A 25,968-nucleotide genomic window follows, 5' to 3' on the forward strand; every position below is an offset into this window, starting at 1 on the left:
CTATACCTTCATCCCTCCCCTGCTAATTCTGTCAGTGCTTCGGTTGTCTGTGTTTCTCTCCATTTGTGCAGTTTATCTAGTGTCGATATTCTTAGGGTGTAGCATTCTTCATCAAAACAAGGTGTGCTAATTCTCTTTGGTGGTTTCTCTCTGGCTGATCTAATGATGGATTCCTCGAGCATTTCTAATGCTCTTATGCGACGAGGTTGAAAGAACAAGAGGAAAACTCTACACCACGCTTTCCACTTTAATAACGTAACTATATCTACACTAGAAGAAATGTGATAATAGCGATAAATATTCACCTAATCCTCTCTTTGCAAACTAGAATAGGAGATCAACACCAGTTAGCTGCTTAATAACAAAATTATGAATTCTATGAAGATAGTGTTATGTCGAGAAGGGCAGCTTGCATAAAAACTACGTCGTAAATTGTCTTGTCGAGAAGGGTGGCATGCATTAAAACTATGTCGGGAAGGAAAATGTCGAAAAGAGCAGCTTGCCTTAATCCACTGTGGTTAGGCCCCCTGGAATATTCAACATATTTTGTCTTATCGGATGTAGATATACGGCATTTGCTTGTCCTTCATTCAATTATATATTTATCCTTTGTCACCCCTGAGCCACCTTTCTCCATAAGTGCCAGCTTGCTTTATATCTATAATCCTCTCTCCAAATGATGTCTGGAAGTGATCAATTCGAGAAGGGCAGCTTGCATGTAAACTACGTCGGGAAAGGTCTTGTCGAGAAGGGCACAGTCGTCTTGGAGACAGTAAAGAGTGCGGATGTGCTGAGTAGTGCGCGGAGCAGCGGAACAATGGGTATCACGTTGACTCAATACAGGATAGCGATTGGGAGATGGAACGCCATAAAGGGAAGCAAAATGGAGACAAGAATAGAGGGAAAAGGTGAAAATAGGAGGGTGGTGGCTACTCTACTGGTGGCGGCGGTGGTGATGGTGTTATTGATAATAGGAGGGGTGGAAATTAATCCTGGCCCAGGACCAGTGGTTTCCATTTGATGGGAAGAATTGGAAGCAATAAGAGATGATAAGAGAGGCTTGCTAGACAGAACAAATACAGGAAATGTTTAGAGAGCTATCCAAGGACTTTATGGACCTAAAGTGCAGTATTAAGGAAGACGTAAAGAAGATACTAGAAGAAGAAGAAGGATGTAATAAAGATGAGTTGGACGTGTTGAAACAGAAAGTAAGAAGTTTGGAGCGAGACCTGAGAGATATTAAGAGACTAGTAGAGCAGGGTGTGCAAGATAGTGTGAGAAATATCTTCATATATGGTGTCCAAGAAAAAGAAAAAGAAACAAAAGTGGAACTAGTATACAAAGTGGTGGAAGTGATACAGAATTGAATGAAAATCAATTTTAGCGAAGTAGATATAGACGATGTGCATCGTGTGGGGAAAATGAAGGGCAAAAGGCCAATCAGAGTGAAATTATTATCCACTCTGATGGCTGACATTGTGATAAGGAACTCGAACAATTTAAAAGGAGAGAAAGTGTGGATACGAAGGGAGATGAACAGAGAAAACATCGAGAAGAACAGGATCCTAAACAGACACTTAAAAGACGCAAAAAACAAGGCCTCAAAGCCTATATCAAAGGACAACAATTGGTGGTTGGAGACGGAAGATGGAATCGTATATGGGGAGTAAACCAGCTAAAAAAACTTGATGAGGAACACTTAGAACAACAGAAGGAACCCGGGACGGCAGAGGGAGCAGCAAGGAAGGTCACGAGGAAAAGTGGTAGTGACGTAGTGGAGTGTGATATTACGGAAGTGAGTGAAGTCCACACCATATCAGGTGCAGAAAGCAGAGAGCTGCTGACCAGCAGTGTCAGCAAACAGATGGTCGGGACTGCGGAGACCTTGAAGAGTCAGCGAAGCGTAGAGACACAGGAAGCAAGTAATGTGTCACAAGTGGTGCTGAGTGGAATGAAAAGTGTAATTGAAGACAATAGGAGCCAGGGTAAGGATACATCCTCACCGAATAAAAGGAATACAGAAAAAAATAGAGTGAAGACAGGTATTAAGTAAGGAAAGATAATTATGTTTGAAGGATTTATGGGGAAAGAAAAAGGCGTAAGCACGGAGAAAGGGAAGGAGGACGAGAGGAATGAAGAAGGGGATATAAATGGAGAAGACTTACAAGAAAGAGTGACAAGGAGTATGGGTGGAAGTGGAGAAGTACAGAAGCAGAGAGGGGGAGGGTAAAAATAACTAGAGATGACAATAGGGTTGTGGAATATCGAGGGGTTGATGGGGAAACTAGGAAATAAAGAAATATAAGAATTAGTCAACGAGTTTGAGATCATTGCCGTAGTAGAGACTTGGTTAGGGAAAGAGATTGAAATCAAATGGGATGGATATAGAGTAGTCAACGTCACTAAGAAAAAATAGGGAGGATGGGAAGGAATCCGGGAGGGATAACTGTCTTAATAAAAAACGAGATAGTAGGGAGTAGAGAGAATACAGAATGAACTAGAAGGAGTGGTGTGGTTTAGAGTTAAAATGGGAAGAGAAGGCGAGTCAATTTGTATAGCTCTCTTGTACAACCATCCTAAGGATTCAGTTTATGCGAATAAGAATTTTTTTGAAGATTTGATTGAAGAAATAAATAAAATTAAAGGTACAGATGTAGAAGACGGAATGATACTAATAGGAGATTGGAATGCAAGAGTGAGCAATAGGGTACCGAATTATGGGAGGGAGGATACTGAAGTGAGAGGATACAGAAGAAACAGTAAGGACAAAGAGATAAATAGTAATGGAGTAAAGTTGCTAGAACTATGTGCTATAGAAAAATTATATATTTTAAATGGTTGAATGAAGGGAGACAGTACGGGAGAATTGACATTCATTACATCGAAGGGAGGGAGTGTGGTAGATATAGGAGTAAGCTCGGAAACAGCTTTAAGGAAAATAATAAATTTTGAGGTGGTAGAATGTGGGTCAACTGATCACATGCCCATTAAGATAAAATTAAGACAGGAAAATGGCGAAGTAAAGAGAGGGTTAAGAAAAAGCATGAGGCATAAAGAGAGATGGAAGTATATTTGGAATGAAACTACTATTGAGAAATTGAGATTGGAGCTAAGGGAGAGGGCAGATAGTATAAGAGTAGAAGCAGAAAGAATGCTGGAAGAAGAGGACATAGACAAAGCTTTAAAAATAATAGAGCGCCCTGTATGGGAGGTGGAAAAGAAAGTGAAGATAAGAGAGGAGGGAGACAGAAACAGAGGCAAGGGATGGTTCGATAAAGATTGTCAGAGGGAACGTGAGACAGTTATGTCAGCACTAGCAAAGTTTAAGAAAGGAGGGAAACAAGAAAAAAGAGAGGAATATTGTAAATTAAGAAGAGAATACAAGAAGCTACTGAATGAGAAAAAGAAATGCTGGAGAGAGACGGAAGCAGAAAGAGTGAACAGATATTGCAAAAAAAAAAAAAAAAAAAAAAAAAAGATTTGAGAGGATATGGGAAATCATAAACAAACTTAAGAGAACTAGGCCTACGGGGAAGGGAATAAGCATAGAAGAAAACGAGTGGGTAGGGTATTTTGCAGGTCTTTTGAGTGGGAGAGGGGACTGGCATGGGGGAAAAAGTAGGACATTTATCCAAAGAGATTTGCAAATAGGGGTACAGTTATTAGATGGAGAAATAACAATTCAAGAAGTAACCAGTGTGTTAAGTAAATTAAAAACGAAAGTAGCGGGTGGGGCAAATGGTATTACTAATAGAGTATGGAAAGAAAGTAGGGACAAACGAATCGATGTTGGAGGTGATGGTTAAATTTTTTAACAAGGTATGGGAATCGGCGAAATTTCCTAGTGAATGGAGAAAAGGAGTATTATGTCCCATTTACAAGAATAAAGGGAGTCGAAGTGATCCTAATAACTACAGAGGGATAACACTCCTGGATTCGTTATCGAAGGTATACACAGGAATTTTAACCAATAGGATTTTAAATTGGGCAGAGAAGCATGGAAGGATTTCGGAGTATTAAAATGGGTTCAGAAAAGAGAGAAATTCTGTGGATAATACATGGATTTTGGATACCCTAATTACGAAATATGTCAGGATAGCAGGGATGAGATTATATGTAGCAGCAATAGATTTGGAGAAAGCCTTCGATACAGCAAATACAGTAGAGACAATACACGACACTGAGCGAGATATCGAGGGACAGCTATTGGAGCTCACTCTAGCGGATAGACCTAAACGGTACTGATTCTGTCATAAGAGCACGTGTATTTTTGTGTGAAGTTTTTGGTGTTATTTATGCGTTTTCAGTGAGTTGGCATAATTAAATAGTAGCGTGTGTCATTCCTTGATATCTCCTCTCAACATGAGGGGAAAGGTATGTGCTGTGTTTGGCTGCAGTAATTACGAAGTAGAGAAAAATGCGCGGTCGTTCTTCAGGTTCCCTCGTGACAAGAACATGTAAGTAATATTGTGTTTGCATATATATTCTTCCAGTGACAGTGATTTTTATAGTACTTCATAATCTTCTGACCTGCTCGACCCATATTTTAACGGGCTTAAAATATAATACGCATATTTTATTGTGTAGTGCAGCAGTTAACCTTCAATACCGATGTGTTGTTGTAGGTGTGATCTGTGGGTTTTGAAATGTCACAGAAGCGATTTGGATAAAGTGTACAAGAAAGAAGGGACGTTACGCTTGTATAAGAATTATAAGATCTGTTCAGATCATTTCCAGGCCAGCGACTTTAAAAATCCTCGACTATACAGCCAAGGGTATGTTACATTTTTACTCTAATTGTACGTAAATATTCCTCAAAGCATCACTATCGACAACATTTTCAAACTTTTCTTTCTTTTATCCCTCTTCTCAGATTAAAGCCGAGATTTTATAGATTTTCTTTCTGTTAGTAGGCTTCATGTTAAGAGGAAAATTGTCCAGCTATTAAATGTTAACTCATTGCATCATATGTGTAAGGAATGTGCCGATATTTTTATTGACAAATGTCTTAATGTGATGATACAATGTTTTCAAATGAGGAAAAAAGAAAAATCCAACCGTAAGATTTCAGGCAGGTATGCTAAAGCTAAAAAAGTAATGCATAAATGGAAGATCAAGCCATTTCACAGCAGTCCATTTCACACCTTGTTTATATGTCTAATTTCAGTCTTTGAATAATAACCTTTTAAATAATTCTTCATTCATTTATCCAGAATTGCTTTAGCAACTTCGAAGTTAATATCTCAATACCACTTTCTTTCTAGACGTAATTTATTTATCCATTTCCGTATATACATTTCCATTGATATTTGAATTTAGCGCGATTTGTTCAGGTCAAGTCACTAGGAGCGCCACCGTCGAATTGTCTCCCATTTTAACAAGGCGAAATCCGTAAGTGTCGTGTATTGTCTCTACTGTATTTGGATACAGTGAACAGGGAGGCGTTGTTTACTCGGCTAAGGGATATTGGGTTATTTACAGGTGCGCAGGTCTTGACTGATAACTATTAGGTGTAAAATGTTTACTGCATAATATATTTTTCTAAAATACTGTATGCTATGGGTAACCAATATCCTCTGCGTATTGCTTGAGCCTACTTCTTCAGAATATTAGGCCGAGAAAATGGAAACGTGTATAAACAAGAAAATCATACAAATAAATAAATAGTCTTGGCCATGTACCGCTTGAGGTTATGTCCGACATTAACCAGTTTCCTCCTTTGTTACGTACTAAAATAACTTAGCTGTGAAACTGAACTCCACATCCTTTTCTCTGGAGCTCTTTACAACCATACGCCACGCAATATTTCACTATTTTATCATTCAAAAATGACGAAAACTCGTGTAGAAAAATATTTTCCAATAAGAACCACAAATGACAAATTCGCATTCAGTACGTACACAGTTGCCAACGTAACAAAAAACGAACGTCACGATTTTTGCCATTCCAAAGCATAGCTGTTGTGTATCCTTTTTATATATTGAGATCACTGGTTCAGTAGTACTCATTGAACACAGTTCAGTGGTAGTACTTATTAAAAAGCTTACAGTGTTTTCATAGATATGCAAATTGTGAGATAAAGTTTCGCGAACATCTTTATTAACCATCATAAAATATAGTTAATAGTGTCGAGAAGTGTTTCATTTTTAAAGTATTGGTACTGGGTGTTAGTCAACGACCAAGCCCAATCAAATATCAAGAGAAGGAGAAGAAAAATATATCCGATTTTGTTTCGAAGTCTCGGGTATGTTGTTGTATAAGACGCGTATTATCCAGTTGTACTGCTTAACCGTTAACTGCGTTACAGATTTTCTTCATTGAGGAATTGTGATTTCTATCACTGTACAGTGTATGTTCACAACCTCTAACATATTGTCGGTAACGTTCAAGTTTCAATAATGTTCTTTTGCCAGACTTATATATCTCAATTTGAAACGTACTAACATAACGCTAAGATTTCTCAGTTTCAGCATTCTAGCCTACGTATTATGTATAACTTATATAATATTTTTAATTTTCTTAAATTTTATTTTTAGGTGGCAGTTTCAGAAAGAAGTTATAAAATGTAGCGAATAATTTTAATTGTTGTGTTGATATGTTGTTAACATTTGTGTGCGAATTGAAAGTGACACTATGAATGTTGAGGTTTTCTTTAAACTGTAGGCTGCAAAAGAAGGATTCAAAATCTTGAGAGTTGTTCCGTTTAGGATATCTGTAACATTATTTGAATATGTAGAATTCTTGGTATATAAGTGTTGTTATGGAGATTCCTCTGTATCACAACATTACCCCGCAACAGCTATATCCAGTATTTAGACCTCATGTTTTACTGAACAGTAGACTGCCTCTCTTTTGTAACATATTTCCTGATAATCATTGGTGTGTAAAAGATCTTCAGGGGCGAGGGGCGGTGATTTGTCATGCGTTCGAATTCCACAATCGGCAGCCCTACAAATCGTTACCATGATTTCCCCATTTTCTCATTAATTAACCTTAATCTTCCTAATCCTAGCCCTTTCCCTTCGATGTGTTAGTGCGATATTTAACTATTAGCAAGAAAGGGAGAAAAAGTTTTAGGACTAAATTCTGACTCTGGAAACTGTAAAAAGCAGTTACTTGAAAGTAAAACCAATAATATATTAATAGAATAACCAGTAATGGCCAGAACAGGTAAACGTGGCACACGTAAGTAGTGTCCCCTATGTTGAAATATACAAAATACAGTTAACCATAGTTTCCTGAATAGATATGTTTTTACACAGAAATCCGTTTCCTGGCAATGAGTAAGAATCAGTGCAATTTGCCACAGGAATGAAGCTCGTATTATATGTGTGAGAATTGTAGTATTCGCTGTTAGTGCAGTAAGTTTACTTTTACAGTAGAATATCACAAAATGACTAACAAACACTGCTATTGGCTGAAATGCTATTTGCTTTACGTTGCACTGACACAGATAGGTCTTATGGCGACGATGGGATAGGAAAGGCCTAGGAGTTGGAAGGAAGCGGCCGTGGCCTTCATTATGGTACAGCCCCGGCATTTGCCTGGTGTGAAAATGGGAAACCACGGAAAACCATCTTCAAGGCTGCCGACAGTGGGACTCAAACCCACTATCTCCCGATTACTGGATACGGGCCGCACTTAAGCGACTGCAGCTATCGAGCTCAGTAAGCTGAAATGAATTCAGTGAGGCACCACTCACAGTATTCAACACAGAAAAGGTTTGTACCACCCAGGGAACAATAAAAACTGGTTGTTTGACACTGTACTCCCTTCAAGGGGCGCTTTGGTAAGTAACCCTTCATTGTGTCATTAGTAATGACATGCACAGACAAATAAAGATAAGGCACTTAAATAAAGTTTGGTGGCATTGTTCATTGAAATGAGCTGATGGCAGTGTTGTGTAAATCTTAGTCCTCAGTTCAACAGATTTTTCTTCTTCATTTTCCATGTCCAGTCATCTGGATAGAGTTGTGAATCAATGACCTTCTCAGTTTTCTATCTCTCCACCACTCCCTGCCTTCCTCCAATATATTTTCTACATTTTCTCCTATTGTCTAATACTCTCCTACACCCATCCACCTCTTCCTGGGCATTCCCTGATGTCTTTCTGCTATCAGTTTCTCTGTAAATACTCACTTTGAAACTCTTTCCTCTTCCATTCTCATCATGTGTCCATACCACTTCAGCTTACTGGTCTCTATCTTGTCTTGCTGTTTAAGGAATCCAATTCTCTCCCTGATTTCTAAATGTCTGATTTTATCCCTTCATATCTTACCTATTATTCCTCTAAGGAATTTTATCTTTGCCTCTTGGATTCTGCTTTCATCGTGTTTTGTTTTGTCCATGTGCCCGCTGCATATGTCATAATTGGTGTGAAATACAGTGGGTGCAATATTTTCTTGTATTCCTTAAGGATGTCCCAGTTCCAGACTATACTTCTCACACATTGGTAAAACCCTTTGTCTCGTTCAATTTTCTTTTACTTTCTTAGTTTATTTTCCCATTTTCTGCAATTATTCTTCCTGAATGCTTGAAGCATGATATAGATGTTGATTCTTATAGGGAATCAGAAATATTTGTTCTGAATGAGTAAATTTATAATACGAATATAAATGGTCCGTTATTGGACATTATAAGTTTTCCAGCTAACTCATTCCTGGCTGCCAGCGTTTCACCCCCGTGTGCTAGGCTGGGCTCATCAGTTGGTACCTAGCACACCTACCAAGACGCATGGCTAGTGCATACTATGGAGGCCACTGTGTAGGTTAATTGTAGCCACTGGCAGTACCCTATAGTTCCCCATAGGAATGAACATCTATATCTGATGGCCAAGCAGGCATCAATTTTTGGTAGTGAGGCAAAGTCTCTCATAGTGCATTGGCACTGCCGGTGGCTACAATTAGCCTACGCAGTGGCCTCCACGGTATGCACTAGCCATGCGTCTTGGTAGGTGTGCTAGGTACCAACTGATGACCCCAGCCTAGCACATGGGGGTGAAACGCTGGCAGCCAGGAATGAGTTAGCTGGAAAACTTATAATGTCCAATAACAGACCATTTATATTGGTGTTACTTGAAACATTCCACAACTTTCTTAAATATTCCCTCTTCCTTCTCTATTAACTCTTGTCACCGCTGTAACCGAGGTTGCACTGTCGTTCCCTTCGTTAACATTTTTAGATATGGCATTCGGCTATGGACATTTTTTTTCCGGGAATGCACCCCTGCATGTCTGTATCTTGTGAGAGTGATTTACGTATCGTGGTACGGCTGTCCCGTTAACTGTAGGAAATGCCTGGAATTAAATATTGGTGTGTTTTAGCATTGAATTCAAACATCCTTCTGGACCAAGACATTAGCTTCTCGTGGTCATAATTTTGAAATATATTGCAGAGCTTGTGAATATCATGCCTACTCTGCGAATATTTGAAAATGTTTTATTCTTAAATTTGTTTCTGGTGTAACTTAAAATCTAAAATTTAAGCCTGCTGACAGGTTATGTGATTTCCATTTGGGTCACATTAAACTGACTCGCTCGTGTGAAGTTGATTACTTCCTTTTTTAAATATTATTATCATCACAAACAGGCTCCTTTTTAAATATTGTGTAATGCATTATTATTTTCAAATTTATGTTGAAGGCTGTTTAATTACCACGTGAGTTTCTGCAAGAGTTTTAAATTATTATCTGATCCCATTCTTAATATTAAAGTTTCTTTTCATCTTTTATTATTTTATATCAACATGTAATTCTTCGAGTTATATGATCTAACTGATTCCTTTTGTTTCATATCGTGTGTGCTTCCCATTGTTGCACAGTGTTTTGAGGTTGGTTGTTCTGCTACCTTGTTTGGTCATTGCTATGGTGATGGCCAAGGCAGCTGGCCTGGCAGTTTTGTCTGTGGATGTGTTAGTGGTGTATTTAATGTTAATTCTCCAATTCCAAGTGATGCTTGCGCTCTTTCTTTTGATAATTTCTGGTTTATTTAACTTTTAATTTAACTGATATAAACTCAAACTAGTGGATTATTTTGGTGATATGCCTCGCAGAAATTCAGTAGGATGTCTTGTAACTAGCAGAATACTACTAAGGCTGAGAATTCGTTAAAAGAAAGAAATTATGACTGTACCTTAATTTATTTTAAGTTAAATTTATGTTCATTTGTTTTTCTGAGAATGCACACCTGTATGTCTGTATCTTGTCGAAGGATTTGCGTATCATGGTACGGCTGTCCCATTAACTGTAAGTAATGCTTTGAATTATATATTGATGTGTTTCGGCGTTGAATTCAAAAATCCTTCTGGACCAAGACATCAGCTTCTCGTGGTCATCTTTTTGAACTATGTTGCAGAGCTTGTGAATATCCCATCTACGTTGTGAATCTCTGAAAATGTTTTCTTCTGAAATTTATATCTGGTGTAACTTAAAATCTAAAACTTAAGTTTGCTAACAAGTTATGTGATTTCCATTTCAGCTATTTCGATTTCCTGTCAACTATTTTCCTTTTGCATTGGCTGATCGCGCTTCAAGTAGGGTTAGTGTCCTAGTTGTTAATCTTGTTCTCATTTAAAACTTGTTATTATTTATACCTCTATTGCATTTTAATTGAAGATGACCTTAAGTTTTGCTTTCTGTTACTTTAAAACCCTAATTTTGCTCTGTGCTAATTCAATTTCAAAGCTTAATTTTTTCCTAAATGAAATTTTGTTGTTCAGTTTTAAGAGGTGTTTCTCTTTTAATGGGTATTAGACCAGTACTGTATAGCTATGTTTCCTGATCCACTGCTTCCAGGTCTCTCTCTGTGTTTTAGTTTCCTCCCCTTGTTTTAGTTTCCTGCCTTGTTGTTTTTCTTTGGCCTGGTGTTTTATTTCTGTTATTGTTATCATTCTGTGTTATTACTTGTGTGTGCTCATGTTTGTACCATTGCAGCACACCTCTACTATCGTACACTTTTTTCTGCACACTAATTTTGATTCCATATTCCTCTATTTCCTGATTCCTTACAATAAAATTTTCTGGTACCTCTATTTCACCTTCTCCCCATATTAATTTGTCATCTTAGTATACCTCTTTGGTTTACATTTCTGTTGTATACTCTTGTGGATTTCATCCATTACTGTAATAAAGAGTAGAGGGGATAATGCACATCCTTGTAGAAGTCCTGCTTCTACTTTGAACCAGTTGTTTGTTGTATTACAGTCTTTGTACTACTTATTATTCATTTTTGGCTTTTATAATTGATTCTTCTCCTCTCCTGACTTCTTTTTTATTAATGCATCCAAGGCCACTTGTCATGGTACACTGTCATATGCCTGCTCGATATCTATAAATGTCATCACTAAATCCTACCTTAACTCCCATCTTTTCTTCATTATGTTCTTTAGATTGAAATATTTAAAAATTGTGTTTACACTGAGTGTGGAGTCCGGCACTGTATGAAAGTGAAACACAAATAATAACTTATGACAAGAAAAACATAGTTGAAGCCTTTGAAATGCCACGTTATGGGAGGTTGTTGAAGATCAGATGGGTAGAACATGTCTCAAATAAGGAGAGCGAATCGGCTTGATGAGAAAAGAATGGTTTGTGGGAATTTGATCCTAAGAAGGAAAAGTTTGATAGAACAACTCTCATGGCACTGTGAACTTTTTCTGTTAGTTTTAAAGCAAAGTGCAGAGGATAAAAATGGTAGAAAGATTCAGAGATAAGGACCCGGGTGACCAGAGTGAAGTGCGAATGGAATAGTTACTGAATTTTGAAGGAATTTTGTTAATTTCGATCAAAATCAATGTATGTTGGATTATTGAAAAGAAAAGTTACACTGCTGTGGATTATTTCCATATAGAGCTGTGTCTTGTATAGCTATGAATATGATGATAAGATGTCATGTAAAAGTAGGGATCCTTTGACTATGATCTCAGTATCGAAATAATGTTAAATTAGATATTGTATGGAAGTAATGTACAGCTGGAGGTCTTTAGCTATGATCGTAGTAACAGTCATAGAAAACTTGAAATCCTATAGGTATGACCATGATATCAACAGTCACCTAAAATTTTGGGTCTTTTCTGCATTCTCATTGTTGTTTATTCTATTGACAAGTAACCTAAGTAGCAATGACAGCATTAAGGTAATATACTACTTTCCTGGCCTGTGTTTCAGTTTAAGGACTTCAGAAGTAACCAAGAACCTCAGTACCTTCTAACTACTTCGGTTGGAGTGTGAAATGGACCTGGAAGTGAACTTCAAAGAGGAACCAGCGTGGCTTGAAGAAACAACAGATGCATCACTAGTAAGTCTGATCCAGATAACATTGTAGACCTTAGTAGCTGAATAAGTTTGGCAGGGCAAAATTTACTATGCACATACCCGATACTAACACCAGCAGTCACCATTTGCTGCATGGGCTTCTAGGCGTGGTTTGTCTCTGTTTTGATTCTTTGTGTGAGAATACGCCGCAGTGTGCTAAACAACGCTGCCAAGACTTAGGAACTATAAACAACACTATTGATGTACATCTATGGAAGCAGCTAGTGACGAAGCATTGTTCATGGGACAAGGAAAGAGGTTCTGATGGCATAAGCCCCCCATATTAGGACCGCTGAGTGGACAATTAGCCTGTAGCCCTTGCCAGGGAGACAGCAGTGCATTGTATGTTTTGTAGTGGCAAAAAGCTGAATTAATGTTGTGGGCTTGACAGTGAAGGACCCTTGGTTAAGTCGAGCTTGTGACAAAGTTGTAAAGGCAGTGTCTTAAGATCGAGACTTCAGGGCATTTCTTGTGTTAAGTACCCATTGACTGACTGTCTTTTGTTAATTGATTACCTCTGTTGGTTATTGAAATGGATTTCTGGAGGGTGTGTGGTTATGAATTTATTCTGCATGATTTGGTAATGGAATCTTTGTGTGATTGACATCATTTCCTATCACATGTCGGCCAATTGCAGTGTTAGTAGTTACTGAGTTAATAGAAAATGGTGGGTGATAAATTGAATTAAGTTAAGGCCAGTAGGTCCCTAGCTTTCATGGTGAACATATTTTTCCTCGAAAAGAAATTCCTGGTGAGATTTGCATCATTTAAACCTTTTTACAATGTTAGTAATCTTGGGTGAGAATGTAATAAATTTCTGCCATGGCAGTTTATTGTGAGTATAGCTCAACTAAGACAAACACCGTGATGAAGGCAGAGATGCAGTGGAATTTTTAGGAGAAGAAGCAAAATATTTTCATCATCTTTCCTTGCTCTGTTTGTTCCTACTGTATACACAATCCATTGCAATCCTCTGATTGTGTGGCTTTCAGTTCAGTAACTTCTTGTGATAGTTCAGAGGGTAAACTGGTGACATGCTCATTTCATGTGAGCAAGTGTGATTTGGGTTCGGTCTAGAGGTACTTGAAGAAGGTGAATTTCGCCAGCATGTATCTGTAGTTATACCTGCATTAATATAAATTTCTGGACACCATTATGGCACCAGAGTGTCTTTGAAAAACTTGAACGTTGGAAGAGGGACTTTAATGAATAACTGTGACTCGACAGTAATAACTTTTGCAAATACTGTGAAATGCTAATTTATGGATGAGATATTGCCCAAGAGTTGCTTAAAGCTAAAATTCTGCAATAAATGTATTATATTCTGAGAATTAACGTGTGCTTGTTGAGTTCTAAGGTACAGGTGCTAAAGAAGAGAATGGGTTCTGAACACATCCGAGATGTAAGCGTACTGCTGTTCAAGATTTCTACGTTCGATGTTCCTTTTCATGTTCTGTGTCAAACATGAACCTGATATATGAGTGCACTCCTGATCAAGAACACTCGGTTTGAAATTTCTTATAATGTCACTGCATCATACTTGTTCAGATATGAAAATTACGTTAATTAAATGTGTGCCAATACCAGAAATTGTTATGGAGTGTGTTAATGTTGGGGTAGGATTAGTCTGTATATGTTACTGTCAGTATCAAAATTGCTTTGGTTACTCTGATTATAAAAGAGGCTTGTTGGCCCATTTTACTTTTTTAAAACTGTAATATCCTCAAACACTACCGCACACCCATTAGCACCACATGTTGAAAATTATTACTCCTATCATAATTAGTGTGGAAGAAGATAAATCATAAGCTTTTGTCAGTGTTTTTGAGACTGGATATACCAGTCTGCTAAACAGAATGTCAACATAGGTATGATTACTCAGGGTTGCCGTCACATCCACAATCTGTTGGGAGATACATGTGTTAAGCAAAGAGCAAAGTTGCTTATGGCATAAGAGAGATAAAATTCCTCAAAATTCGAATCTAATTTCTCTCAAAATTAGGATCTGCTCAGATGTTGAATTCATCTATAAAGGCAGAATAGTGAAACGCTCATTTTATTCCCCCAATACAGGTCAGTGTCTATGTTAAATAGAGAACCATGTCTATGGACTTAGGATTCATGATTTCTGAGAAAATTTTCTTTAATATGCCCCTTCTTATTGGTCTCTGATACTTTGGGAACTTAACTCCTATGCACCCACAAGCAGACTGATACACGCTCAACTGGCTGGGCCAGGAATTCACAAGCTGCCGCCGCGGTGCAAGGTCGCTTATTGGAGATGTTTGTGACATCTGTTGGTTTTTTCTGGAGACATTTCTACTTGAAATATGTTCTTCGTGTCTCAAAGTGTCACCAGAGTGGTCTGGTATGCTTCTGTGGCAAAGAGAATTGATTAAAATATCGATCAAGGAATCGGTATTCTGTTGTTGACAAGATGGCTGAGAAGGAAGTGTTTTGCGCGCGCGATATGCTCAGTAATAGCACAACTCAACTCTTACTTGATGTTTTAGGCTCTGATTTCAGCAGTGATACTGAGGAAGAAGTTATTAGTGATCTTGTGTATTAATGAACACTAAATGTAACACCAGAGATCTTTCGCATAAGAATATCTTACTACATGGAATGCTGAATGGACTTTCTCTTGTCCCTCAAGATCTGATTAGGACTGTTGGATTTGAACCTACAATCTTGGTACCTGGATGCAAACACTTAACTACTGATCCTCAAACCGAATCTTAATAATAATAATAATAATAATAATAATAATAATAATAATAATATGCCGAGTGAGACACGGCTGTAAGTCCATATTTGGGAGATAGTAGGTTCGAATCTCCTTATTTGCTGCCTCGTGAATGGTTTCCCATTATTTCCTTATTGCCAAATCATCCAAATGTTAGGCTCATGTCGTATATATAAGGTCATACCACACACTAAAGATCTTCTAAGGTAAGATAAGTTAATGAAAAAATTAAGTTCTCAAACAGATATTTTTATGGTTTATATTTCTCTCCACTGATGGTGTTCTTATCCTGACATATCTTTACAGAACACTACACAAACATGTTTTTTGTGTCATGAGCAATAGCATGGAACTTCTCAATTATATAAAACAGCTCAGTCACCCACTGAACTGTTTCAACAAAAACTTTCAACACCAAGGTTGCTTACTGAAAAGTTGGTGGATTCCAAGCAGTGTCAGCGCACAGGGCTGATGTGTGCATATGGGTTAAGGCACATTAAAACTGAAATTTTCTTTCCTCTTTATCATTATTTCCTTCTCTGTTGTTTTGTGCATCTGTTTTAATCCTTTCTTTAGTATGGTTACTGTTCTTTTTCTACTGTATTGAATGGGTTAAGTCTGTATATTCTAGAATTTTATATTTTAATTTGCTTTTTTATTAAATGAACGTATATTAGAATGTAAACTTTTGATCACAGTCCCTCCCCCACCCCTTCAGTGCCAACGAGATTTTATGAATCCAAGTGAGAAATTTGAAAGTCTCATAGTAGATCATGAATGAGCTTCTGAAACTGTAGATGTACACTTGAACACTGCTGACTCTCCACTGATGGTGTTCTTATCCCCACATTTCTTCACAGAATACTACATAAACATGTTTGGAGTGGTAAAACATTTTCATTTGCAGAGTAGTTGCTTTGAGTTTGGACTACATCACATCTTTCCTTGGTATCTGTGATGAGTCTGCTTCTTTCATGATAGTTTTTTTAATATTTACACCTGGAAGATATGCTGTTTGAAACAGGAATGTCTCAATGCAGTATGTAGTCCCTTTGAGCTCGGCAAAACCAGAGTAGAGAATGTGATTCAAATATTTCAAGGTATTTTAATTTCTGTAAACCAAGTCTATGGTGAGAATAAAAAAAGATTTAGAAAAGTGTTAACACTTCGAAGTGGTTCAAACAACCTCTAAGATTTGATTGATATGATTGGACATATGAAAACAGTTCATAAGATTTAATGTTTATGTCTATCGCAACTTCCTTCCAAATTCTGTGCGAGATTGCCCCAATTCCATCCCTGGTAGGATATCTTCTGATATGGATAGAAAATGTTTCTCAATGTATTTGGTTCTCAGTCCCATCCTTTCTCTGATATAAGGAGTGAGCAAGGATAGTAACACCGTTCTTAGTAGAGCCTTTAGTTTTAAGAATCCTCTACTGGTATAAACCTTCCTTAAACATTAGTGAAATTTTTAAAGTAACTGTAATACTGGCAGGTAATGAATTATCATGCCCATTTGTTATTGATACATTTGTAGATATGTGTTATGTGCATACCTAATATATCTATTTTCCACAGGAAAATATTGAACATGTATCAGAAGTGATAGCTCTGAAAAAAGAAGTCAAGTCAGAGTTAACAGAGCCAGAGTCAACACAGGAAAACTCTCTTGAGGTAATGTACATAATTTGATAAGCCATCGTCATGTAATAAAAATAGTTAGAAAAATGGCTTAACAGATATCAGTGGTTGACCCTTCGTTTCAATGCATACGATTGACAGTGCTGTGGAAAATATACTTTTTATGAGGTTGACTGTTTACTTACCTAATTTTCACTTTTCTTTCAAGTTGTTCCATGATCTTGCATTAAGTATTGTGGAGCAGTTACGATTGGTGCAAAGACCTGTACGTAATATCATTTGGGTGCTGAAGACATTCCTACTAATTCTTTTTACTTCTTAAATATTTTTGAACACAGAGTTGCTATAAGATACATTCCTTTGTTACTCTTACTGGTACCAGGTACTAAGGAGTCAAAATTACTTGGAACATTGCATAACAACGAAAACTATGTTCTCCGTTACAGAAACCTGAAACAGTATATCGCTCCTGGTATGAAACTAAAAACGATTCATCGAGCAATAGAATTCGAGCAGTCGGACTAGCTAAAGAAATATATTGCTTTGAATACAGAGATGAGAATGAAGGCAACTAACAATTTCGAAAAGGATTTCTACAAGTTAATGAACAACAGTGTTTTTTGAAAAACAGTGGAAGATATTCGGAACAGAGTTGACATAAAACTAGTTACTAATGGAGAAAAATGTGAAATGTTGGTGGCAAAACCAAATTTCAAAAAGAGAACAATATTCAATAATGAGTTAGTCACCATCAATATGGACAAGATAAGCCAATTTATATAGGAAGGGGCATTTTGGATATTTTAAAAACACGTATGTACGACTTCCATTACCATGTCATGAACCCAAAATACGGCGACAATATTGAAATATGCAATGGAGACACGGACAGTATCTTTTACAACATAAAAACTGAAGATGTTTACAAATATATAAAAACTATGATCAGTCATTTTGATAAAAGCGACTATCATGAAAGTAACATCAAACGCCTCACGTAAATAAAAAAGTTTTAGGCAAAATGAAATATGAAAGAAGTGGGCAAATCATTGAGGAATTTATGGTCTGAGATCTAAATTATATGCCTACAAAGTCTCTGGAAAAGGAGAGAAAAATCAAAGGGAATAAAGAAGTGTGTAGTTCAGAAGAGGATTACACTAGAAGATTACAAAGATTGTTTATTCGGTAACAAAGAAGAATATCCGACCATGAATTTATTTAAAACCGGAAAACATATGATTTATACCGTCGAAGTAAATAAAATTGCCCTGAGTCCGCATGACAACAAAAGAAAGTTTCTAGAAAGTAAATTACTCTTGCGTTGGGTCACTATTGTCCAAACTGAAGATACATATTTTATCTACATCAATGGAACAGAAAGTCGACTTCACCGATCAACTTAAAGGTGACCTTATTAAGTGGACATTTCTACTTGTTATCGCTATTTGTTGAGTGCCGGATCATATCCCGGTGGCGTAGAGCTCAAAAAGCACAAATCTCACAGCAGAATTTCTTGAAACAGTTTACGTTTCTAAACTAGTGGCTTTGGACAAAAAACACAAAGTTATTCTCCCTGACCGGTATTCGAAGGTATTTCTTGAAAATGAAAATAGACTGCACTGCCTTACTATTTTGAAAATAATCTACAGAGCGAAAGGACAATGTGGAGATCACTTTTCTATTGTCATCCCAGCCGCAGGGTAACTTTCACTTTGTGTCTTTCTCCGTAGTTGCCAGCCAAGTAGGTAGTAAAAATGCAAAACCTCTTGAGGACGTCAGTCATCAATCCTACTATCTTACAGCACTCACCCATGCACTGCCGCTTAATATCCAACGTTTATGGTCGGGGGCATTTTTCGGGTGATATCCCATCACGACCTTGCCTGCTCAGTTTATAGAGCTGGGGTCGTTAATTCGGGCTTACTGTAAGTCCATGATAGAAGGAAGGAGACCTTATCCCCAACAGGGGAAATGAAGGGTACTTATCGCAAACCACTTAAATTCTTCTGAACGCAAGACCTATGGCCACTCAGTCTCGGAGAAGTACGTCAGCAATCTTTGCGGCTTATTTCCAACAGATGTTGTCATGTCGAATGGTATATATACTTAGTTCAGCCGAGTGCAAGTCACCTATGGATTTCTAGTATGTTTAGAGCACATAAAAACATTAATTAAAAGTAGGTAGACGAAATATTCATGATGGTTTGGTGAAGGAATTTCAACAATAACTAAACATAACTATAATTACAGTATTTTGGCATTCAGAAACTCTAATATAGTTTTAAAGAGCACAATTTTTTAAATGTTAAATTTGTCACGCCTACTTGAGTAGTGACTACTTCATGCAACTATCGTCGCCTCCATTCTTTGCCAACGTCAATACAAACATGATAAAATATTAATTTTAGCAATAACAATAACTGACTATAATTACAGGATTTTGGTATCTATAGCCTTTAAAATGGTTCTTAAAAGAGCAATTTCAAATATACTAAATTGTCAGTTACGACCACTTGTGTAGTATAATTGGATGGTTCTGCGGCCACCGCCGCCACCGGGCTCCCAGGGGCCTCCTCCACCTCCAGCAGGAAATTTGAATTGGTAAACAAAGCCACGTGCTTTTTGACAGCTATCATCGACAACAATGCATCGCTAACCTCAGTACTGCCATCTTAACCGGCCTAAAACTGTATGCTACCAACTTAACCTAACTAGCGCGAGATTTCTATCGGTGAACAAATCCACGCGCTTTTTGACACACAACAACGTATCGCAAACATCAGTGCTGCCATTTTGACGGGCCTAAACCTCAGTGCTGCCAACTTAATCTTACTAGCGCGAGATTTGAATCGGTAAACAAAGCCATGTGCTTTTTGACAGCTGTCATCCGCCATCTTTAATCAATAGAGCATCGTGCTGCTAGCATGCGGGCGATTTCGTCAGCTGTTATCCGCCATCTTTAATCAACAAAACACCTTGCTGCCCTCTTTATGGTTACTACCTTAAGCATGTAGTAGCGGGCAATTTGAGAAGTTCTGTTAGCTGTCATCAACCATCTTTAATCAAGAGAGCACAGTGCTGCACTCTTTAGCTACATACCTTTAAAATGTGGTGGCGGCAATTTGAAAAATTCCATATTCTTTTGTTTGGAAACAAATCTACGTGATATTTTGACAGCTGTCATCCTCCATCTTTAATCAAGAGAGCACCGTGCTGCACTTTTTAGCTACTTACCTTTGAGATGTGGTGGTGGCAATTTGAAAAATTCCACATTCTCTTGTTTGGAAACAAACTCATGTGCTTTTTTGACAGCTGTCATCCACCATCGTTAATCAAGAGAGCACCGTGCTGCACTCTTTAGCTACATACGTTTCAAATGTGGTGGCAGCAATTTGAAAAATTCCACATTCTTTTTTTTGGAAACAAATCTGTGTGCTTTTTTGACAGTTGTCATCCGCCATCTTTAATCAAGGGAGCACCGTGCTGCACCCTTTAGCTACTTACCTTTGAAATGTGGTGGTGGCAGTTTGAAAAATTCCACATTCTCTTGTTTGGAAACAAACTCACGTGCTTTTTGTTATCCGCCATCTTTAATCAACAGAGCACCGTGCTGCACTCTTTAGCTAGATACCTTTGAAATGTGGTGGTGGCAATTTGAAAAATTCCACATTCTCTTGTTTAGAAACAAATCCACATGCTTTTTTGACAGCTGTCATCTGCCATCTTTAATCAAGAGAGCACCGTGCTGCACTCCTTAGCTACATACCTTTGAAATGTGGTGGTGGAAAATTCTACGTGCTCTTGTTTGGAAACAAAGCCACGTGCTTTTTTGACAGCTACTATCTGCCATCTCTAATCAAGAGAGCACTATGCTGCACTCTTTGGGTACATACCTTTAAAATGTGGTGGCGGATAATTTGAAAATTGCTTTTTGACAGCAGCCATCTTTAATCTACAGAGCACCGTGCTGCTATCTTTCAGTCAATTCCGTCAGCTGTCATCTGCCATCTTGCATCGCAAACCTCAGTGCTGCACTCTTTAGCTTCTACCTTTGAAGTATGGTGGCGGATAATTTAAAAAATTCTACAGCAGCTACCTCTCAACGCTAATTGCATGAAATGGCGGCTATACATGACTCCTTAAGTGTGCTTACGCAAGATGGCTGCTATACATAGGTTCTTATGAGACACCCTTGGGATGCTTGCACAAGATGGCGGCTATACATGGCTCCTTATGAGACGCCCTGGGGATGCTTGCTTAAGATGGCGGCTGCTCTTATGAGACGGCTTAAGGTTGCTTGCTCGAGATGGCTTGAGACGCCCTAAGGATGCTTGCGCAAGATGGCGGGCACAAGATAGCAGCTATACACGACTCCTTATGAGATTCCTTAAGGGTACTTGCGCAAGATGGCTGCTGCTCTTATCAGGAAAGCTAGCTTAGAGGCTAACGTGTTGTGCTAGTTGGATTCATTAAATTTGGGGCTTAAATGCAAAATGTTAAATATCTCGAAACGGTGCATCGTAGAGCAAAACGGACAACATTTTTCCACCTACTACCCATGTTCGCAGTATGAGGAACATGATAGCATAAGAAAAACTTAGTCTAATGATGAGATCAACGGTTCGATTCCTACTTGGGCCCTTTGACATTGACGGCTATCTAATTCTACAAGATGGCGGCTATACATAGCTTCTTATGAGACAGCTTGAGGGTGCATGCACAAGATGGCTGCTGCTTTTATGAGACTCCCTAGGGATGCTTACGCAAGATGGCGGACTAAAAATGGTGACTATGCATAGCTCCTTATGAGACTGCCTATGGGTACTCGCACAAGATGGCGGCTACTCTTTTAAAGAAAGCTAGCTAGAGGCTACTATGCAAGATGGTGGCTGCTGTTATGCATGTGGTGGAGGGAAATTTGAAAAATTCTATGTGCATTTTTGACAAGCTGCTATCTTTAATTAACAGAGCACTGTGCTGCCATCTTTAGCTACTACCTTACGTACGTAGTAGCGGGCAATTTAAAAAATTCCACGTGCTTTTTGACAGCGGTCATCTTTAATCAACAGAGCATCGTGCTGCTATCTTTACAGCACTAAATCTCATACCTTTGAAATGTGGTGGTGGGTATTTAAAATCTTCTTCGTGCTTTTTTAACAGCTACCAGCGGTCATCTTTAAACAATAGCGGTTATACATAAGCTGTTAAGGCCTCTTCTTATGTCAAGGCATTGCTCTATCGAACAAGTTTAAACCTGCGTCGCGAAGGCAAGAGTGTGCAGCGATAACATTATTGTGCATGTTTAGACTTGTGAAACATAAGACTAGAATCAAACGCTGTGCTCGATACAACATGTGTTTAGAACCTTGCTTGATGTGTTCAGAACACTAAGTGATCAAGACTAGAAGAGAACACTGTACTCGATACAACATGTGTTTCGAACATGTTAGGGGATACCTGAAGATCAGATTAAAATAGGAGTGATAGAAACATAACAAGACTAGAATCGAACACTGTACTCGATGTCGTTATCTTCAACATGTGATCAGAACATTGATTGATGTGTTCAGAACAGTAAATAAGTGATCAAGACGAGAATCGAACACTGTACTCGATACAACATGTTTAGAACATATCAGGGGATGCCTTTGTTCTAAGAAGATTAGATTGAAACATAACAAGACTAGAATCAAACACTGTACTCGATGCCGTTAACTTCAACATGTGAATAGAACATTGATTGATGTGTTCAGAACACTAAAATCGAGCATACAATGCGATCTTATGCATAAGGCGGTGCACATACTGCGTAACCAACTCGCTCGGTAAATGATAGAGCAAAAGTACAACTTCAAATGATTTGCCTTCTATCATTTGTCTTGTGCGAAAAGCAGTCGAGCAAGTTATCACATAAACATGTAATGTAAAATATCAGCTCGGAAACCTATTGTTTCAATCTGTTCGCATGGGTTACAAGCATGCAGCTCATGCAGAAAGTAAAATTAAACAGAACACTTGGTGCTATAAGAAATACACCGCTTACATTTAAGTCCCTAGCAGTTGAACAAGTTATCGCATAAACATGTAACATAAAATATCGGTTCAGAAACATATTATTGTTTCAATCTGTTAGCATAGGTTACAAGCATGTAACTTGTGTAGGAGAGGACTACTATGCAAAATGCTAAACCGAAGAAATAATCGTAATAGGGAATGGAACCCAGGGGTTACGTCTTATCGGAAGGGAAAAAAGGATGAAAGGACTCTTCCTCCTCCTTATCATCTACTACCTTACCACGCCCTCATCCTAGAAAGAGTTAGCTGAAGTAGGCACATTTTTACACCCTCACCGATCGCTATCAGCAAGAACGCTTTTACTTTGTTAAGTGTAGCAAATTAATCTTTATTGGTAAATGGTTTTATGTTCAGAACAAGGAATGGAACCTAGGGGTCACGTCTTATCAGAGTTATCTAATAAAATCCCCGAGGTGCAATGAGTTGCGTTTTCCTAACAGAAATCAGTATCTGCTCAATAGTTTTTAGTGTTAGGAACACTGAACATTTCAAGAAGGCAGCAGTGAGGTTAGCGATGTTGTGTTGTTGGATTTTATTTTCCACGCTACGACATGCATAAGGTGGCAGCCTTGAGGTTTAGCGCCGTAAAGATGGCAGCAGTGAGGTTAGCGATGTTCTGTTGGTGAATTTTAAATTTCTTGCTACAACATGCATATAGTGGCAGCCTTGAGGTTTAGCGCCGTAAAGATGGCAACAGTGAGGTTAGCGATGCTCTATTGTCCTTCAAAGTGAGGTTAGGATCCGTCAAGATGACAGCTGTCAAAAACACACGTGGCTTTGTTTACCAACAAGAGCACGTGGTCATGACGTCTAGGTTACGTAATCAATTCTTAGCTCTACATCGTTAAGAGCAGCATTAGGATTACCTATGTTTAAAAATCTTGGGAACAGAGCAGCAGTAAGAATAGCCATGTTTAAAAGCGTGTACACATCACCTATCGATTTTGCATGCATCGACTATCGTACTAAACTTCTCCCGCTATCTTAGCGTAACCTATGTGCACGAACTTAAAGCACAAAGAATAGTTCTGTTTTAAAGCGTGTACACATCACCTATCGATTTTGCATTCATCGACTATCGTACTATACTTCTCCCGCTATCTTAGCATAATCTATGTGCACTAACTTAAAGCACAAAGAATAGCTATTATATAAAGCCTGTACACATCATCTATCAATTTTGCATGCATCGACTATTTCTCCCGCTAGAGTGTGCTGCTACCTTAGCATAACCTATATGCATGAGCTTGAAGCAGAAAGATTAGCGATGTATAAAAAAATCTTGTGAACATAGCAGCAGCAGTAAGAATAGCCATGTTTAGAAGCTTGTACGCATTACCTATCTGTTGATTAAAGATGACTGCTGCCAAAAAAAGCACGTGGAATTTTTCAAATTGCCTGCTACTACGTATGTAAGGTAGTAGCAAAAGATGGCAGCACGGTGCTCTGTTAATTAAAGATAGTAGCTTGTCAAAAAAGCACATAGAATTTTTCAAATTTCCCTCCACCACATGCATAACAGCAGCCACCATCTTGCGTAGTAGCCTCTAGCTAGCTTTCTTTATAAGAGTAGCCGCCATCTTGTGCGAGCACCCCTAGGCTGTCTCATAAGGAGCTATGTATAGCCACCATTTTGTGTCCGCCATCTTGCGTAAGCATCCCTAGGGAGTCTCATAAAAGCAGCAGTCGTCTTGTGCATGCACCCTTAAGCTGTCTCGTAAGAAGCTATATATAACCGCCATCTTGTAGAATTAGATAGCCATCAGTGTCAAAGGGACCAAGCAGGAATCAAACCGTTGATTTCATCATTAGACTATGTTTTTCTTATGCTATCATGTTCCTCATACTGTGAACCTGCATATTAGGTGGAAAAATTTTGTCTGTTTTGCTCTACGACGCACCGTTTCCAAGATATTTAACGTTTTGCATTTAAGCCCCAAATTTAATGAATCGAACCAGCATGACACGTTATACTCTCTACCATAGCTAGACCTTATCATGTTACAAAGACTTGCTTCAATACAAGCTAAAACAGAACAAATGCCAAAGGGCCTAAGTAGGAAGCGAACCGTTGATCTCATCATCATACTATGTTTTCCTTATGCAATCATGTTCCTCATACTGTGAACCTGCATATTAGGCGGAAAAAATTTGTCTGTTTTGCTCTACGACGCACCGTTTCCAAGATATTTAACATTTTGCATTTAAGCCCCAAATTTAATGAATCGAACTAGCACGACACATTAGCCTCTAAGCTAGCTTTCTTGATAAGAGCAGCAGCCATTTTGCACAAGTACCCTTAAGGCATCTCATAAGGAGACGTGTATCGCTGCTATCTTGTGTCCGCCATCTTGCGCAAGCATCCTTAAGGCGTCTCAAGCCATCTTGTGCAAGCACCCTTAAGCCGTCTAATAAGAGCAGCCACCATCTTAAGGAAGCATCCCTAGGACGTCTCATAAGGGGCCATGTATAGCCGCTATCTTGCGCAAGCATCCTAAGGGAGTCTCATAAGAACTTATGTATAGCAGCCATCTTGCGTAAGCACCCTTAAGGAGTCATGTATAGCCGCCATCTTATGCAATTAGCGTTGAGAGATAGCTGCTGTAGAATTTTTAAATTATCAGCCACCATATCTCAAAGGTAGTAGCTTAAGAGTGCAGCACTGAGGTTTGCGATGCAAGATGGCGGATGTCAGCTGACGGAATTGACTGCAAGATAGCAGCATGGTGCTCTGTAGATTAAAGATGGCTGCTGTCAAAAAGCATTTTTCAAATTATCTGCCACCACATTTTAAAGGTATGTACCTAAAGAGTGCAGCATAGTGCTCTTTGATTAGGGATGGCAGATGGTAGCTGTCAAAAAAGCACGTGGCTTTGTTTCCAAGCAAGAGCACGTAGAATTTTCCACCACCACATTTCAAAGGTATGTAGCTAAAGAGTGCAGCACGGTGCTCTCTTGATTAAAGATGGCGGATGACAGCTGTCAAAAAAAGCACGTGGATTTGCTTCCAAACAAGAGAATGTGAAATTTTTCAATTTGCCACCACCACATTTCAAAGGTATCTAGCTAAAGAGTGCAGCACGGTACTCTGTTGATTAAAGATGGCGGATAACAAAAACCACGTGAGTTTGTTTCCAAACAAGGGAATGTGGAATTTTTCAAATTGCCGCCACCACACTTCAACTAAAGAGTG

The 25,968-nt window shown here is 38.4% G+C and overlaps 1 protein-coding gene across 1 annotated transcript in view; it reads left to right on the forward strand.

The window, feature by feature from the left end:
• Positions 1–6,271: 6,271 nt before the first annotated feature.
• Positions 6,272–25,968, forward strand: part of LOC136885602 (zinc finger protein 239-like) — a 197,797-nt gene continuing 178,100 nt past the window's right edge. The window contains exons 1-3 of the mRNA XM_068230283.1: positions 6,272–6,378; positions 12,164–12,293; positions 16,638–16,733. Coding sequence (XP_068086384.1) covers positions 12,228–12,293; positions 16,638–16,733 — 162 coding nt within the window. The 5' untranslated portion in view covers positions 6,272–6,378; positions 12,164–12,227. The remainder of the gene's footprint in view (positions 6,379–12,163; positions 12,294–16,637; positions 16,734–25,968) is intronic.

The sequence above is a fragment of the Anabrus simplex genome, chromosome 14 (genome assembly GCF_040414725.1).
Source record: "Anabrus simplex isolate iqAnaSimp1 chromosome 14, ASM4041472v1, whole genome shotgun sequence".
In the NCBI taxonomy this organism is placed as follows: Eukaryota; Metazoa; Arthropoda; class Insecta; order Orthoptera; family Tettigoniidae; genus Anabrus; species Anabrus simplex.